This window comes from Geotrypetes seraphini, chromosome 2, assembly GCF_902459505.1.
Source record: "Geotrypetes seraphini chromosome 2, aGeoSer1.1, whole genome shotgun sequence".
Lineage (NCBI taxonomy): Eukaryota > Metazoa > Chordata > Amphibia > Gymnophiona > Dermophiidae > Geotrypetes > Geotrypetes seraphini.
Window position 1 is genome coordinate 430,779,197 of NC_047085.1, and position 18,729 is coordinate 430,797,925.

The following is an 18,729-nucleotide window of genomic DNA, read 5'->3' on the forward strand; positions in this document are numbered from 1 at the left end:
TCGCAGGCCGCTCTCCAACCTCAGTAGCACATTCTCTCTGTCGCACGGGATCGCATCAGAGGGAACGTGCTACCGAGTTGGAGAGCGGCCTGCAAGGTTCGCTAAAGCCGGCCATCACGATCGCAGGCTGCTTTGAAGAGGAGCAGGCCAGAAGATGCCGGGATGGAGGGAGGGTAAGAAGGGGATCAATACAGGGGGGCCAGGGGAGAGGGAAAGGGGGCTGCTTTGGGGGGAGGGGTGTGCTGGGGGCAAACAGCTTTGTTCTTGGCGGGAAGACAGAAGGGGTCATAGAGAGACAGGGAGAGGAAAAGGGGGCTGCTTTGGGGGGAGGGGTGTGCTTGGGGCAAACAGCTTTGCTCTGGGGGGGAAGACAGAAGGGGCCATGGAGAGAGATGGAAAGGGGGCTGCTTTGGGGGGAGGGGTGTGCTTGGGGCAAACAGCTTTGCTCTGGGGGGGAAGACAGAAGAGGGCCATGGAGAGACAGTTAGGGAGAGGGAAAGGGGGCTGCTTTGGGGGGAAAGATAGAAGGATACAGACAGCGGCCAAGGAGAGAGAGATAAAGAAACACAGACAGACAGACACATCTATTCTAGCATCCGTTAATGTAACGGGCTTAAAGACTAGTTTATCCATAAAGTAGTATTGCTGTCTTTAGGGCTGATATGCTAAAATCTTTAGACTGCTTAAAGAAATGCTGTTTGACATCTTATCTTTCAAGTAGGGAACAGGTTTAGTGCTGTGGGGTTATTCACGTTCAAAATAACCTCGGAATTAATTTCTGTCCGATTTGAGTTTTATGACATTCTGAGGATTTACCCCCAGTTTCTCTGAGAAGATTAATCAAAACCTCTCCACTGAATGTGCAGAAATCTCAATCAGATAAGATTTAGGACTTACCCCATCATAGGAATAGACACTGAACCTGCCTGCTGCAGGCATTTGAATCATTTTTCCATTTTCTTTAAAGTTCAAACTAATTCAAACAGTTGGATGTCCTGTGGGCCTGTCAAATTAGTTTGCACGTTTTTTTAAATGCACACATCTCATCCTATGTTGTCTTTTCTTAGTTTCTCTAGTGACAATGAAGAGAGTGAATTTATTTGCAATTATAAATTAAAGAGGCAATATAGACTTTGAGAATAAATTAATTTAGTATTTACATTTACACTTCAACCACATCAGAATTATTTTTTCTATTTGACTCAACAGTACAGGAAGCAGCAAGTCTCAAGACATTTTAGGAAACCACAAAATTCTTACATTTTTTAAGGGGAATACAACTTAAGGGGGCTCCTTTTACTTTAAACTGCAGTACAGCTTTTTACCACGGGCCAGTGGGGTAAATGCTCCAACGCTCATTCAATTCCTATGAATACTGTGGCAGCCCACGGTAAGAAACTCTACCGCAGTTTAATAAAAGCCAGCATAAATGAGGCTCATAGGAAAAGAAATGGGGTCCTGTAGCTTGTTTACAAATATTATGAATGTCAGATTGGTGAACCTAAGAGCTGTCCTACTGGGACAGACCGCAGGTTCATAAAGCCCAGTATCCTGATTCCAACTGTGGCTAACCTAGGTCACAAATACCTGGCAAGATTCACTGCCAACCCTCCCCCCTCCAAATCCCCCCCCTCCAAAAAAAAAAAAGGTCAGGCCACACAGTAACCAAAGGAAAATTTATGCCAGGGTTCGGGCAGTATAGAAGGGTAGGCTGAGAAGAGTAGATGTTTACCAGTATTCCCCCCAACCAAACCACCCTGCCCCTCATGTTGCATTGGCTCCCCTGGTGGTCTAGCAGGCCTCCCCCACTCATGTAGCCACTAGGGAACCTTCATAGGCAGACCCCAAAATACATTTTTCTCAAAGGTTTCACAAGCTACTAGGGGATATGGGAACAAAAACATAAAATCAGAGGAACTGTTTAAACTACTGTTATTCTAAATGTGTGGTTTTGTGCTAGTAAAAATATTTAAAGTTTAAAAAATTGTGTTAAAACTTATGGCAAGGATGTTTAATCTTCGTAGACTTTCTCACCACGATCTCCCAAATTTCTAATCTTGGTTTATATTTGAAGTCAGCCTTTTTTCCTCATTTTTTTTGGGGGGGAAAGATCACCTCAATTTATATTTGGATCGGTTTATATTCGAGTATAGTCATTTCCTGAACTGCTGGTAAGAGACAGAGGGAACAGGTTTACAAACTCTTTATCACAATAAACTGCCTGAAAAGATAGGAGTCGTTGAAAATAGCTCTTGTATAAACAACCCTTTACCGATGGAAAAGCAAACAAATTACAATAACATATTGGGCATTGTGAATTAATGAATAAAAAATGATCCACAAGAATCAGGTGCTAAACCATGCAAGACTATATAGCATATACAACCAAATTGGGCCTCGCCAGAAACTTATACCATGGCATTATCACCTCCCTTTTCCTACTGGCCATTCCTCTCCTTATGCACCCAAGCATCTTCCTGGTTTTTATCGTTGTCCTTTGTTACCTGTTTTGCCACTCTGAGATCAGACACAATCACCCATACGTATATAATAGGGTGTGCAACAATTAGCACACACTAAATTCTTTAGCACACCTTAGCATTCCTATATATTAAGCTAATTATAACTATAAGGACTGCCGGATAAAAAGGGCCATGACTCAGTAATATATATTGATATATAAAAGACATGGGGTTACAAATTCAAGTACTAGTGAAAATGAGGATGCTTCTATGAAAAACAACTCTGGCAAACTAACCTGTCTATATTTTCAGCTTAGCCTGAACGTTAAAAGTTAAAACACAAATTATAGCTGGAGGCATTGCTTTATCTACTAATTCTATAAAGGTTGCCTAAAGTTATGCACTGATGTTGGTGCCTAATTTGATCAATAGGTTTAATCAGTGCTGATACTGGCACTCAACATCTCACAATCTGCTTTAATTGGACTAGAATGAAAGTTAGGCGTCTAACTCGAAAAACCTAATTCTATAAAAAGTAGGTGCCTAGCCCAAAGCGCTTACACTAAAAAGGGACATGGTTAGGGACAAATTGTGGGCGTGTTTTCAAGTTAGGTGCCCCTTTGTGAATTAGGTGCTATTAGGCTCTGATATCGACAGCTAACTTGGGGCGAAGAAAAACCTAGCATAAATTGGGGACACCTAAATGTTAGGATGCAAAGCTCTATCTAATTCTATAATGTGTGCCTAATTTTTATAGAATCAGTGCCTATATCAGTTCTTAACTTTAGGCGGACTTTATAGAATCAGGCCCACATAACACATTTCTAGTTGGCAGAGACACCGCGATTCACCTGGTGGAGATCAGAGCAAAGCTACTGCCTACGGGCACCCAATATGCAAGCACAATACAGAAAACATAGTGTACTTACTTGTGAGCTTGTTGTGACTGAGTACCAGCTGAGTGACGTGGGACAAAGTAACTGCAAAGGCAAGACAAAGAAAGATTTTAAGAAACTCATCAGATTCAAACATCTCTTCCAGATGTAGTCAGTGGGGTCTTATGCCTATTGCAAACATAGAACTGTACTAGAATTATGATGTTCAATTGAATAAAAACTCCAGAATGAGAAGGAATAAGGGAAGATTAGGATCTTACCTTGGTAATCTTCTTTCTGGTAGAAGGGTACAGGAGTCTTGACAAGTGGGTTAGGTATCCTCACCCGTGAGTTTGTGTAGAGGAGTTACATTTTCTTCGGCTCCACCTCCTGCTCTGGACTGCACTCCAGCTCCTCCTCAGTTCGTACCAAAGCAATATTTTATTTATCATTTTAAAATTTTATATCCCACATATCCAGTAATTCTATGCAAGTCACAAATAAACATACATAATAAAATACACTGTGAACACATAACAAAAACAAAATGACCCCAACCAAAAAAAATAATCTAACACAGAGGAGGACACATAGAACACTCAAAGAGTACAGTTTTCAACATTTTCCTAAATTGCAAAACACCAGGCACTTGTCTCACTTCCAGTGGTTCCAGCAAATCGCCCCTTGAACAGTCAACATTGTCTTCCGGATCCCCGATAGCTTAACCAAACTGAGAGGTAGAACATGCAAACAAAACTTATCCGCTGATCGTAAAACTCGGGTTGGCTGATAAACATGTAACAACGCCTGTAAACATGCAGGTGCATCGTCCTGCAGTAATCTGAAAATGATGCAAAGAACTTTGAATTCAAAGTGTGCACTAATCGGAAACCAATGCAACTCCTGTAAAACCGGTGTGATGTGATTGAATTTAGATACCGTACTCGCACAATAAGATGTGCAGCCGCAATCTGAGCAAGCTGAAGAGCCTGTATCACATACTTAGGTAACCCTAAGTATAAAGCATTACAGTAGTCAAATACTGGGGTAATAAGTAATTTCTTCACTATAAAAGAGAAGACATAAATAGGAGGGGTATGTGGATTCTCTCTGACATAGCCAATTCTATTCTGCTCTTTAAATAGTGTTGAAAATCAAATCAACTTCAATATAAAGAAAGTGTACAAACATGGTACAAAACATGTGAAACAAAAGAAAAAAAAAACAACAAACAAGGTAGAACTAACAAACCACCTACCTAAAAGCAACCAGAGGTACTCCTATAAATGTACATTGAAAAGTTATAATGATCTTCAAATACTTCCGACAGGCAGAAATTCAAACTTCTGGATACATATACCTGTCTGAGACAGAAAGCAGGCTAAATCGAAATCTGACAGGGTGGGCTGTCATGACTCCTGTACCCTGCTACCAGAAAGATTATCAAGGTAAGAATCTAATCTTCCCTTATTATTAAATGTAAATACTGAATTAATTTATTCTCAAAGTGCAAAGGATACAGGAGTCTTGACAAGTGGGATGTACCAAAGCAATCCCTGGATAGATGAGCCTGCTGTCAGTACCACTGACCCAAAAGCAGTGTCCATAGATGCTGCCACATCCACTCTGTAAAATTTCGCAAAAATATGGAAGGTGGATCATGTAGCCACCCTACAATTTCTTCAGACATTATAGCCCGGGCCTCTGCCCATGAAGCTGCCACACTTCTAGTGGAGTGAGCTTTCAAAGATATTAGCAGCTGTTTACCACAATCAATGTATACAGAGGCAATCATCATGCAAATCCATCTGGAAACAGTCTTTCCCTGCTTGTCAGTGTTTGTTAAAACAAAAAAGATGATCCAAAGGACATAGAAACATGATGGCAGATAAAGGTCAAATGGCCCATCCAGTCTGCCTATCTGAAGTAACCATTATCTCCTCTCTCCAAGAGATCCCATGTGCCTAACCTTCTTGAATTCAGATACAGTTTCTGTCTCCATCACTTCTTCCGGGAGACTGTTCCACGCATCTACCACCCTTTCTATAAAAAAGTATTTCCTTAGATTACTCCTGAGCCTATCACCTCTTAACTTCATCCTATGCCCTCTCATTCCAGAGCTTCCTTTCAATTGAAAGAGACTTGTCACTTCTAGGTAACAGATAAGAACTTTCCTAACATCCAGCAACTCCAACATCTTTTTTCTTCGAACCTATGATCTGAACATGGGAAGCCGCATTTCCTGATTTAACATGAAGGCTGATAACACCTTTGGCAAAAACGAGGGAACTATACGGAGTGTACCCAGCCAGCTGATTAACTATTCCCCTAAACTATATTCATGACATCCTGCTTGTCTGTCTTGGCTGTTTAGATTGCACATTCAAACAGTTTTTATTGAAAATACAAAACACAGAGCAATAACAAACACCAAAAAGAACAGCTCTGTAAGAGGTACATCAAGCTCTGCCATAGTACAAAGGATAAACCAACAGAGAGTAATATAGTCCACCCCAACCCTACCCTCCCTTCTCCCTGCCCAACCAACCTACCACAAGAATACCGGAACAGACAAGCAAACCATGCAGAGGGAAACCCCTACAGGGGTTAGAGATCCCAGAGCCTTGTGTCTTGTCAAGTTTCAAGTTTATTTTTAATATACCGACCATCAACAAATATCTGGCCGGTTAACAATAAAATTTAATAGGGTAAGAAAGATAAAAGATAAAATAATAGGTATTTAAAAATAAATAGAGTGGACATAGATAACATCAACTAGACAAACTTGAAAGTGAGGGTAGAAGGGAAGGGAGGGGAAAAGTTACATATTTGAGAAGAAAAGGAGAAAGTGGGAATGGGATAAAACGTATAGGGTAGGGTCGCTTTGTTAAAGCGGTTGGTTGCTTAAAAGAGAAAAGGAAGTAAAAAAAAATTTTTTTTTTTAGAAAAGGAAAACAGAAGATAAGTCTAAACACAGCCAAATGCGTCACGAAATAAAAAAGTCTTTAGGCTTATCTTAAATTTGTCTAGATGTTGTTCATCGCGGAGTTGCTGTGGCAGAGAATTCCATAACGTTGGGGCAGCTACTGCGAAATTTATTTTCCGGGTGTAATAAAAGTCTTTTATGGAGGGAATAAAGAGAAGCTTTTGATCAGTTGACCTTAGAGTGCGTTGGGAACATTGGGGAATGAGAAGCTTATCAAGAAATAAGGGCTGGTGAGAGAGTTTTATTTTGAAGGAGAGTAAGATGATTTTATAGGTCTGTTTAGATTGTAAACTCTTTCGAGCAGGGACTGTTTTCTTCTTTGTGAGTGTGGGAAATATGATAAATTACCTGAATGCAAACCACTTAGGATATAGTGCTACAAAAATAATTAATAATAATAGTAGTAGTAGTAGTAGTAGTGTAACCCCCAGCCTCTCTGCATGAGAATGCCTGTAATTCTGAGACTCTTCGCTCTGAGGTGGTGGCCACTAAGGAAACAGGAATTCATGGGAGCCAATCATGAAGCCACTCAGCGCCGAGCAGCAGCACCAAAGTGTGTGCCGCTCAGTGGCTGAAGAAACCAGAACTCGCGGCAGCCACCGACCGACCAACTGGGTTAGCAGCGGGGCAAGAGCGTGGAAAGCTCGCTCCTGCCTGCTGCACTTCTGAGCAACCAGGGATCGGCAGAGGAGATACCACGGACAGGGCAGGGAGACAGGGTACAGAGCCTAGGAGGGAGGAGGCTGAGCGCAGAGCCTAACATGGAGGGAGGAGGGGAGGGCTGGGCGCTGAGCCTGGCAGGGGAGGGAGGTAAGGGGGCTGGGTGCAGTGCCTGGCAGGGCAGGGCACTTGAATATTAAGCCGCCCAACTTATTTTCGAGTCAACTATTTTTCCTCCTTTTTGGGAGAAAAATGGGGGTCTCGACTTATATTCGAGTATATACAGTGTTTTAAAAAATTATTTAGCTGGCAGGCGCCTTCAATATTCAATATCTTTTTATTGAAGTTTTGTACATTAGCAAAAGAAATACATTATACAGTAAAATATGATGAAAACAAGAACAGAGAAGCAGATAGGGAGCAACAAGCTCCCATTTATAAGGAATATAACAGGAATAACTACATGAAGTCATAATAAGATATCAATAAGTTCAATAGGAGACCCATGAAAATTATATTCAGTACAATCAACATGAGAAGACTATATTCCCCTGTGCGGCAACCTTTTCCAGCTTGGAACCTTAACATGGTTTTGCATAGTCTCATTAAGGCCCTGTACGAACCTTTACAGGAGGCTTCTCTATCGGCAAGTAGGCATAGTTAGAAGTAGATTCAGGGTAGAGTTTGGGTGTGCATTAACTTCCCCCCCCAGCCAATCGGGTTTTCACGATATCCCTAATGAATATGCATGAGAGAGATTTGCATATAATGGAAGTGACAGGTATGCAAATCTCTCTCATGCATATTCATTAGGGATATCTTGGAAACCTGACTGGCTGGGGGATCCCCTAGGACAGGGTTGAGAACCACTGATTTAGAGAATCATGCCTCTGGCAAAAGTAGGCGCCGGAAATGTAGGCCACGGATTTCAAGGCCTACATTTCCGGTGCCTACCTTTGATGTGAATCATGCCTCCGGAGGTGCCTACTGGCACCTAATGCCACTTCCAGCTTCAGCCACGCCTACAGTGGAATTTGGTGCTGGTAGGTGCCTCCGGAGGCATGATTCCAAAGATGTTTTTTTAGGCACCCTGTAATTGCTCTTGTCAGCTTTTAAACGACATTTTGGACTTAATTAAGCACCAATAGAGTACCCACAGGTGCCTAAGTTAAGGAACCATTTATAGAATATGAGCCTCAATGTCTACAGGTGCCTAGGTGCTGCTAGGCACGATTCTACAAATAGCACCTAGCAGAAGACTGGCAATGGCTTCTAGGAGTTGGATGCCGTTTATAACATCAGGCCCACACTGCTTGCGGCCTGGTCCAAAACTTGCCCTCTGACCTGTCCTGCCCTTGCAGAAATAGGAAGTGATGCCAGAGGAGGCAAACAGGCCACAGGGAAAACTTCAGAGAGAAGATTTTCAGTCCTTTAGGGAATAGAAGGGTGATGGAATTTGACATACCGCCTTTCTGTGGTTACAATCAAAGCGGTTTATATTATGTACAGGTACTTATTTTGTACCTAGGGTAATGGATGGTTAAGTGACTTTCCCAGTGTCACAAGAAGCAGCAGTGGGAAATAAATATATACAAAAATAAATACATAAAATAAAATACCTTTCATTGTGTGATTAATTATGGTTAAAATATTTTTAATTGTACAATTAAGCTCAATTAAAATCCCCCACAAAGCATGGCATTGTATTGAGCACCACTAACTTAATTAAAAATAATTTTCAAACACACTTGATAAAAGGCCAACACATACTAACTGGCATTACTGTATACTCCTGTCAAGCCATGTCATTCCTATGGATATAACAACAGATAGCACATGCTACCATGTTTCCCAGAAAATAAGACCTACCCCGAAAATAAGCCCTAGCATGATTTTCGGGATAGGTCTTAATATAAGCCCTGTCCCCAAAAATAAGTCCTAGTCGTAGGCAGCTGTGCTTCTCCCGCCTTGTAGCGAAACCCCCGCTGACCCTCCATCCTTCCCTCCCAACCGATCCCCGCCGACCGCGACCATCATTACCTTGCTGCAGAGGAGCGTCGGGCCAGCAGCATTCACAGGCTGCTTCGCGGCCTTCTCACTGAGGACTTCAGTGTACTGATGACATCATCAGTATACAGATGGCCCCTGTGAGAAAGCCACGAAGCAGCCCGTGAGTGATGCTGGCCCGATGCTCCTCTGCAGCAAGGTACTTATGGTCGCGGTTGGTGGGAATTGGTTGGGAGGGAAGGATGGAGGGTCATCGGTGGCTCGGCTGCGCAGCAGGGGCGGCGGTGGGTGCTCAATGGTTCTGCTGCACAAGGGATGGGAGGGAGAGTAGGATGGAAGCTGGGCAAGGATTCTGCTGCGCAGGGGGATGGAGGGATAGAAAGATGCTGCAGAGGAAAGGGGAGGAAGATGTTGCACATGTGGGAGAAAGCAAAGACGAAGTATTGGGGTGAAGGAGAGGAAGGGGGAGATGATCATGTACATGATAAAAAATAAGCCCTACCAAAAAATAAGATCTAGTGTCTATTTTGGGCCCCAAATGAATATAAGACACTGTCTTATTTTCGGGGAAACATGGTAATAACAGGCCTCTTGATTTGTTATATATATATAGATATAGCTATATAAACATCCTATGAGTTCCAAAAGGATAATCGCTTTGGCCACAATGCAAGCACTAGACTACACTTAAAAACTGAGATCATACTCAAAATACCTTAGCTCAGGCATAAGTTTCAATTAGAGAATGACACGGGAACAAATTTTCCCTAACCCCTTGGAATCTCTCTATCCCCATCCCCTCCCCGCAAGCTCTGTCCTCTGCGCAAACCTTGAAAACTTTAAAATCATAAATGTTTGAAGCTTGTACGGTTAAAGCAGTCTGCAGGAATGGGACAGGGACCGTCTTTAGAATATGATGGCAAATAAGGACCACTAGGTCCATCCAGCCTGTCCAATTATATTGACAGTATAATATCATAATCTCCAGACTCATCTCTTCCCTTCTTCACAACCAGAGATTCTCTGTGTTTAAAGTCCCACTGTAAGGATTTCCATTACTGTTCTTGTCTCTTGTCACCTCCAGTAAAAGGCCATATCATATGATCCAATATTTTTGCCTATTGGCTTTATATCTATTCATTTGCTATTGGGCTCCACTCCCAACTTTAGGAATGCCGGGTAGACCTGTCACTGCATATAAACAAAGGCACTCACAGAGCCCAGGCACTTCCAGTAAGTTACCGATGTTCCTCTCGCACATATCCACCTCCAGCTGGTTTTTCTCCTTACTGTCCTCCACGATCTTCTTAAGAAATTTGGACATTGTTTTTCCAACAACTGAATAAAATAAAACCAGAACGTGTAAGTTTAATTGCACACTATACATAACACAATCCACAAAATAAAAAAAACTTGGGGTAGGGGGGTCCTTTCCAAAAGTTGCAAACTACACCGCATGCTCCGCAACAAATGGGGTAGAACGCAGCACTCAAAATAAATGCACAAATTCAATACGTTGCTAACACTCACCGCGATCTCTCAGAAAAGCAAAAAGGCAGAGATGACAGCAGCGGGCAGCTGGGTATTTAAATTGTAGAGGAGCAGTTACTACTAGACGGGCGGCGCCGAAAGGATGCCCGGAAGCAGGAGCCCCAGCGCCAGCCCTACAGGAAGTAACTTCAGACAGCAAAAATTACTCGCTTTCCAAATAAGGCAAATTGTTCCCGACACCGCGAGGAAGTGTCTGTTAAAAAGCCAGGAATGTGCAGCCCCCTCCTCGACCAATCGGAATACGCACAGCTCAAAGGCATGCTCCAATAATAGAAAAAAATAAATAAAAATAAAGGAGCGCCGCAGCCAATGGCTGGTTCCCTAGAAGAGCTGAACGACGTGTGCAGCCAATCGCTACTGGGGAAAGGGGCGTGCCTACTCCACCGTCTCTCGTCCCTTACGTCTGGTTTCTGGCGCGCGCCTGCGAAAAGCTTTCACCGTTCATTAGTCCTGGTTCAGCGGTGAAAGGGAGTCGCAGCGCTATCTAGCAGCACCTGGAGGAGAAGGCATTAGAAGGGGAGGCGAGCTTTGTTTACTGTCCAGCCGGGCTTCCTTTCTCAGTCCTCATTTGAATGTGTTTTTTTTGTCAATACCTCCTGCTAATAAAGTAATGGCTTCTTTAAAAAAAAAAAAAAAACAACAACAACCCAGTTTTTGTTTTCTTGTCTCTTCCAATGTTCTGATTTCTTTTACGAGAGACAGAAACGCTCAGTAGTCTGTAGAGTTATTTCCTGTGCAAACAGCATACGATTCTTTAGGGATGGTTAAGCACCTCAACTTGCAGTTGCTTGCAAAAGGTACCAATCAATCATATTTCTCTCCCCAGTTTTAACTCTGCAAGCGAGTTGAGAAAATGCCTTTTCATCTGCTCTGCACTAGATTTTTTTTTTTTGAGGCTTCCCTGTACTAAGATTCCCAGTAGTTCTGAGATAGCTCTGCCTGGGAGAGGGGGGAGGGGGCAGACATTTGGGGCTAGCCAGGAGGACCACACTTTTAAAAGAGTAACTGCCTGGCTGGCCTGTGTAAACGCTTGGAAGCTCGGGGTCAACTCCCCTGAGAGAGATGCTTACCCCTTCGGACTCAGATACTTGAGCGCAGGCTGATTTGACCTAGCTGGGGGGGGGGGAGACACGACTTAGCAGAAGTCCGCTGCATTCTTCCCCCCCCCCCCCCCCCCCCCGAAGAATCATGTGAAAGAGTGAGAGGTCGAGGGTTTCTGAACCTGAATAAAAGGCAGCCCAAAGAGACAAACTGTTGGAGCCATCCTTTTGCTTGTCTGGGGCAGAAATACCCTTCACCATCATTTCCCGCTGAAATGAGAAACTGATGCACAGCATATGGCAGGTCTGTACATACAGCTCATTACTGTCTATGGGAAAACTGGGCTGGGTCTGATTTTAGCAAAACTGAGGGTTTCTGAGGTTGTCACAAGAGTTTCCCCATCTCTAAAATCCTATTTTGAGTAAATCTGGTTTAATTTTGTTCCCATGGGTCATTTGGTGCCAAAATGCTGTGTCAGCTTCTTGGATTTTCCGATTTTATTTTAAAAGTGTCCTGCCTCAGATTGCCTCGATTTTGGAGGAAATCAATTATTATGGACTCCTCAGGTGACCACCTGACTCTATATTATAAAAGTTTTGTGGTGGTGGTCTGCTGAGGACATCCTTGTGCTGCAGGAGCCATGGGCTTAGCCCCCTCTGGTCACTCCCCAGGGCAGAAAGCTTGAGATCTGGGTTCTAGAGCCCTATTAGAGCCTCTAAACCAGGGCTGGCCAAGTCCGCTCCTCGAGATCTACTGGCAGGCCAGGTTTTCAGAATATCCACAATGAATATGCATGAGAGAGAGCTTTGCAACACAAGAAGGCAGTGTAGGCAACTCTCTCATGCATCTTCATTGTGGATATCCTGAAAACCTGGCCTGCCAGTAGATCTCGAGGAGCGGACTTGGGCAGCTCTGCTCTAAACCAGTGATTCCCAACCCTGTCCTGGAGGAACACCAGGCCAATCGGGTTTTCAGGCTAGCCCTAATGAATATGCATGAGAGAGATTTGCATATGATGGAAGTGATAGGCATGCAAATTTGCTTCATGCATATTCATTAGGGCTAGCCTGAAAACCCAATTGGCCTGGTGTTCCTCCAGGACAGGGTTGGGAACCACTGTCTAAACCAGGGGTGTCAAAGTCCCTCCTCGAGGGCCGGAATCCAGTCGGGTTTTCAGGATTTCCCCAATGAATATGCATTGAAAGCAGTGCATGCAAATAGATCTCATGCATATTCATTGGGGAAATCCTGAAAACCCGACTGGATTCCAGCCCTCGAGGACCGACTTTGACACCTGTGGTCTAAACCATGACTCAGTATCACTCCTGGCCCTGAAAGGAGACGTAGTATACTGACAGAGGTTCCAGGTCAGGTCTTTGGCCCGGATTTTGAGTCTTTGATGTATGCAGCTTACCAGAAGTACAAAGGGTTGTCAGCTGCATCTGTGAGCCAGCCAGAGGAATTTTTCCTTTTCAGAGTGAGGCTTTGCAGCAGGCATTAGAGTGACAGGAGCCAGAAGTCCAGTCGGAAAAGGACTGAAACAATTTGGGGTCGGATACAATTCCTCTACTCTCCCAGCTTGTGTCCTCTCCGGATTTGGGGGTCTCAGTTTGGAACAGGAGGCCGGAAGTTGATGGTAGCCCTAGTCTAGGGAAGAGGATCCTACACTGTGCAGGCTATTCAAACGTGGATTTGATGAAGGTGATTACAGTCTCTACAGGAGTTGGATCTAGAGTCCCTGCAAGTTTAGCATTATTAAGTCCAGTCCACTTGCTTTCCTTCATACCAAGAGATTACTAGGATGATAACAGAGCATTGGGATTCACAAGGGTCCTCTGTCGGAGGCCATGGCGATAAAGAAATTGTATCCCATGGCTTCCAATTTCCAGCAATTATTTCCTCCGCCTAAGGGATTCTTTGGTGGCACAAGTTTCTAAGAGAACTCTGCCTAGTGAAGGGGGAGTGGTCCTGAACGATACACAGGATCACAGAGTGGAGTTAGTCCTCACGAAGCAGTTTGAGACCTTAGCTTTAGGCCTTAAAGCCACAGCTGCAGCTTCCTTTGTGGTGCTTCCTGCCATAGAATACTTTGCCAGAACCCGGCCATGGGTCGAACATTTCTCACCACCACCACCACATGCAGCATCTCCCACCAGCATGTGCTCTCCGTATGCACCATCTCTCCCCTCCACCCCATGTCCAACAATCCTCCCTCTTCACTCTCTCATCCCACATGCACCATCTTTCTTTACTTTCCTCCCCCACCCCACTCATAACTAACTCTTTCTCTTGCTTTGACAGATTAGTGGCAGAAATTCCTACACGCTGCCTGCCACTAACCCGGAAGCCTCTTCTCTGTTGCATCCTGCCCGAACAGAAACAGGGAGTTGTGATAAAGGGGACAGGATGCAGCAGAAGAGAGACTTCCATGTTGACAGGTAGCGTGTAGGGATTGCTGCCATTGCTCTGTTGAAGTGAGAGAGAGAAGGGAAAGAGATGTAGGGACCGCAAAAGCCCAGACTGCTCCTTCAATGCCAGTATTGTCAGCCCACCGCTACTGGGAGGGCCTGAGCTCAAACTGGGTCAGTTCAAGCCCTAACTGTGGCTAAGCCCACTGGTTTCTATGTTTCTTATTTATTTATTAAAAAAATTTATATTCCACGTATACCTATACAGAGTACAATAAAACATACATAGTCCAACAAAAACATAATATAACAATAAAATTTGTATCGTTCAGAAGGCCTGTGAAAATCAAGCAGGAAGAGACTCCATACAGGGTTCAATAAAAAACAAAACAAAAAAAAACCAAACTTGCATGTATTTATTGTACAAAAGATGTTAAAATAGCAACACAGAAGTGCTGAGCTATTTAAAGACCGTTTAGCAAGTTAAAGTGCAGCTCAATTAAAAACACATTAAAACCATATTAAAATTCTCAGCTGTGCGATTTAACTAAAGTGCTATATGTGTTTTCTTTTATCTAAGGTCCAACCAATCCAGCTCAGCTTATACCAAGAACTACATCCACAAGTGTGACTTATCACAGTTGCACTTAAACCTGTCCTGGTTAACCAGTCAAGTTTTCAAGATTTCCCTAATAAATATGCATGAGAGAAATTTACATGCCTATTACCTGCTATATAGGCAAATCTCGTTTATGCATATTTATTAGTGATATCTTGAAAACCCGACTAGCTTGGGGGTCCTCCAAAATTTTTTACTGGCAAGATTACTTTAAGAATAAGTTGTTTTATGGTGATATTTTATCTCCATAGGTACTTCAGGAACAGGAGTGAATACTGTGTCCTCAAACCCAAATTAGCTTGAGTACTCAGCTTCCCCCCCCCTCAAAAAAAAGCCCCTAATGTCCATCAAAAAGTGTGCATAGAAATTATATAGCAAAAAAACCCCTCTTTTCGCCTGGCTGCTCTCTTGCATTGATTTGGCTCCTCACAGCAGGAACCAGGGCCACAGGAACCAGAATCAGGTAAGTACACCTACAGTAAGGCCTATCTTTACAAAATTAAAGAGAGATTCTCCCTCCCTTAATGGTGAAGCTTTTTGTATCCTTCTTTTGCCTGGTACTGTCCTTAGGTTCCAACTACTAGAGTTGCCATCAAAGCTCACTCCAGCCTATCCAACCATCTCATTGTCTACCCAACAACGTCCTCATGTTTCAAGTTACTGAAGTTCCCATCAGTGCTCTCCCCAGCCCATCCTACACCAAATTATCATGTAGGGGTCACAGCCCATGCAAACCTGCCCAGTACTGGCATTAGTTCTTCAATTTATACAATTCATTTTCTAATTAGAGATCCTCTATGTTTATCCCATTCTTTTTTGAATTCCATCACTATTTTCCTCGCCACCATCTCCCTCAGGAGGGCATTCCAGGTACTGCTGCCCAATTCACGATTTGAATCGATTCAATTTTAAGAAAAATCGGCCTCCCGATTTGAAGGCCGACCCTTCCCCCTGTGCCTTCCTAAAGCAGAAGCGGCAGCGCTGCCTCTTGCTGGCCATCCGCTGCCGCTCCTGCTTGAGGGGGGAGGGTCAGTCGGAAAGGCCTGAATGTTTCCCCAGCTTCTTCGCTCTTACCGGCTTAAGCTAATACGTCAGCCTGCAGAATCGCTGGTGCTATAGTGATCCCTGCAGCTGCCCGTCGTCCTCAGCGGCACGTTCTTTCTGCTACAGTCCCGCCCCTCGTCTGATGTCAGGAACGCAGCAGAGAAAATGTGCTGCTGAGGATGACGGCAGCTGCAGGGATTGCTATAGCACCAGTGATCCTGCAGGCTGCCATATTAGCTTAAGGTAAACGCGGGGAAGCTGGGGGAGCAGGCCTTCGCAACAGGGGGGCAGGCCTTGGCGGCGGGGAGACAGGCCTGTGCAGAGGGAGGAGGAGGAAGAGTGCCTTCGTGGCAGGAGGCAGGCCTGTGCAGAGGGAGGAGGAGGAAGAGTGCCTTTGTGGCAGGAGGCAGGCCTGTGCAGAGAGAGGAGAAGGAAGAGTGCCTTCGCAGCAGGAAGCAGGCTTGTGCAGAGGGAGGAGGAGGAAGGAGTAAGAGAAGGGAGGGGAGATGCCAGACCTGGGGTGAAGGGAAGAGAGAGACCAAACCAAAAAGAGGGGGCGGAAAGCAGAGGAGAGGTGCTGGACTAATAGAGAGAGGGAGAGAGAAATGCAAGACCACAAGGGGAAGGGAACAAGAGGGACAGCAGCCGCATGGTAGTAGGAGCAGGCAGCGGCTGAAGAAGGAGAAGGAGAGGTAGCCGGAAGGAGGAAGCAAGAGGGAAGAAACCGGAGGGGTTAGCGGCGGCGAGAGTAAGCTCCGCCCACCCGTACCGCGTCACCGGCAGCGTCAGCGCCCGGACTCCCCCTTAAAAGGGGGGGAGCCAACGGCACACAGCCGTTCGGCGTGCAGTGAAGGCGAGCGGCAAAGGCGCTCGCCTTAGCGAGAGCGCCTTATGAAGGGCCGGGCCACCACATCCAAGAACACAAGGTAAGACAGCACGGTAAGGGAGTAGCACCCACAAAAGAACCAAGAGAAGCGGCAGGCACAGAGGGCGCAGAAGAAAAACAGCAGGAACAGAAGACAGGAAAAGGGTAGGCCCAAAAGGTAGCATACATGCACCTCAGCAAAAGGGGCAGCAGCAGAGAGAACACACACAAGCAAAAAGAAAACACACACAAGCAGAAAGGCAACGAAAGAAGGTTAAGAAAATGCAAACTCAAGAGAGAAACACACACATACACAAGCAAAATGTACTGACAGGCACAGAGGGCTAGGAAGAGGAGGACAACGCGCGCACACAAGCGGAAGGAAGCAGAAGAAGAAGATTAGGAAGAGCTAGGAACAGGAGTGAGCGCACAAGCAAAGAGTACAGGAACTTCTAGAAGGCGGACAAGAATGGAAGCTGCAGGAGCCCAGAGGTTGAGCTTCCCAGTGTACTGCACGGACTACCACATGTACGACTACCTCCCCTTGGGGAGACAGTCATATGTGTGCGGACGATGTCAGGAACTGAAGAGCGAAGTCAGTCTTCTGAAGCACAGGATTCAGGAACTAGAGGGACTCTACATTTCAGAAGACCCTTTTCCGGACAGCTGAATACCCTATGAGAGAGATGCACATCGAGGAACAAGTCAGGGAACTCGAGGATGCCTACAGGAGAGTGGAAGAACAAGAACATGAGCAGCACAGGAACAAGGAGGATGCACTAAACGGAGAACAAGAACCATCTGACACCAAGGCAGAGGGATTCCATGGAGGGAATGTTCAGGAAGAAGAGCCAAGATCCTACTAGCGCCTTGAGGGAGAAGAAACGAAAAGCACCAAGGACACTGATCTACGACCACAGCGGAGGCTGAAAGAAGGGAAATCTGCAATCCTGGTGGGAGACTCGATCCTAAGACAGGTGGACAGTCACAAAGCAGGAGGGAGAGAGGATCGGCTGGTGACCTGTCTCCCAGGAGCAAGAACTAAGGACATCAATGACAGAATTGAAAGGATCCTGGAAGGAGCAGAGACGGAAGAGATGGCAGTGATAGTCCACGTCGAGACAAATGATGTCTTCAGGAGAGACTACCTTAATTCAACTATCAATAATTGATCCTATGACATATATTGAAACTCAGACTGCAAACACGGATCAATTTATAAATTATCCAACCCACACTTCAATGTGTACAAATTAGCCAAATGGGGGTCTAGGATAATTTGTACTACCTTTATTATAATTTTTCTTTTGCACCTAAAGTGCTTTAAATTGTGAATGGTTTAATTTGTTAACCCACTTATTTTAAACATATAAACAGTAACCTAATTTAAAGATAGAACTCATCCCCAAACTCTATAATGAGGTTGAAGTATCATAAATATGCATAATTCTCAGTAAAGAAACCTCTTATAACCTAGATGTTATTTCAAGTCCTCATTTTGAAAGCATATGATGTAATCATTTACTTCAAAACCTCCTTCCTACCCATAAATTTACTTATTTCTTTATAAGTTTATTAAAATATTTATTGAAATATTTATTAATGGAATGGTTAAAAATCCAACTAACTAACTGGGGAGTGCAATTTTTAAATTATTCTATGTGTGTGTTATTCTGAATATATACTTCATCAATGTGTGTGTTATTCTGAATATATACTTTATACAAGAGCAACAACACTTATCTTAGTGGCTTTCCAGCCAGAGCCAACATTGGGGGACCATGAACTGCTTGACGCTCACACTCAATTTAGAGCGTTTCAGCTAATGAAAAGCCTTCTTCGGGGGACCATGTTGCTGTTGTGCCAGTATCTGTCTTTCCATCCCCCTGAGCATCTGTCCTCCCTGCCTTCCCAACTCCCTACCCCCTGCACTCAGCCCCCTTCCCTCCTCCCCTGTCAGGAACTGCACCCAGCCCCCTCCTTTCTTCCTCTGCCAGACTCTGCACCCAGCCCCTTCCTTCCCTCCCTCCCCTACCAGACTTTGCACCCAGCTCCTCTACCTCCCCCTATCAGACTGAACCATCCAGCACTGCCTGGATTGTGCCTGGATAGTCAGAGCTGATATTGAGCAGCACTGCAAGGTTGGATATACTGATTAGTTCTGGCCAGCCAGCTCAGTATGGTTTAAGTGGCTTAAATCAAGCTCAATAT

The 18,729-nt window shown here is 44.5% G+C and overlaps 1 protein-coding gene across 1 annotated transcript in view; it reads right to left on the bottom strand.

Annotated features, from left to right (window-relative positions):
• Positions 1-10,787, bottom strand: part of RSU1 (Ras suppressor protein 1) — a 285,604-nt gene extending 274,817 nt beyond the window's left edge. Inside the window, exons 1-3 of the mRNA XM_033931274.1 lie at positions 10,521-10,787; positions 10,206-10,328; positions 3,392-3,442 (exon numbers count right to left, since the gene is read on the bottom strand). Of these exons, the coding sequence (XP_033787165.1) occupies positions 3,392-3,442; positions 10,206-10,314 (160 nt within the window). The 5' untranslated portion in view covers positions 10,315-10,328; positions 10,521-10,787. The remainder of the gene's footprint in view (positions 1-3,391; positions 3,443-10,205; positions 10,329-10,520) is intronic.
• Positions 10,788-18,729: the final 7,942 nt, after the last annotated feature.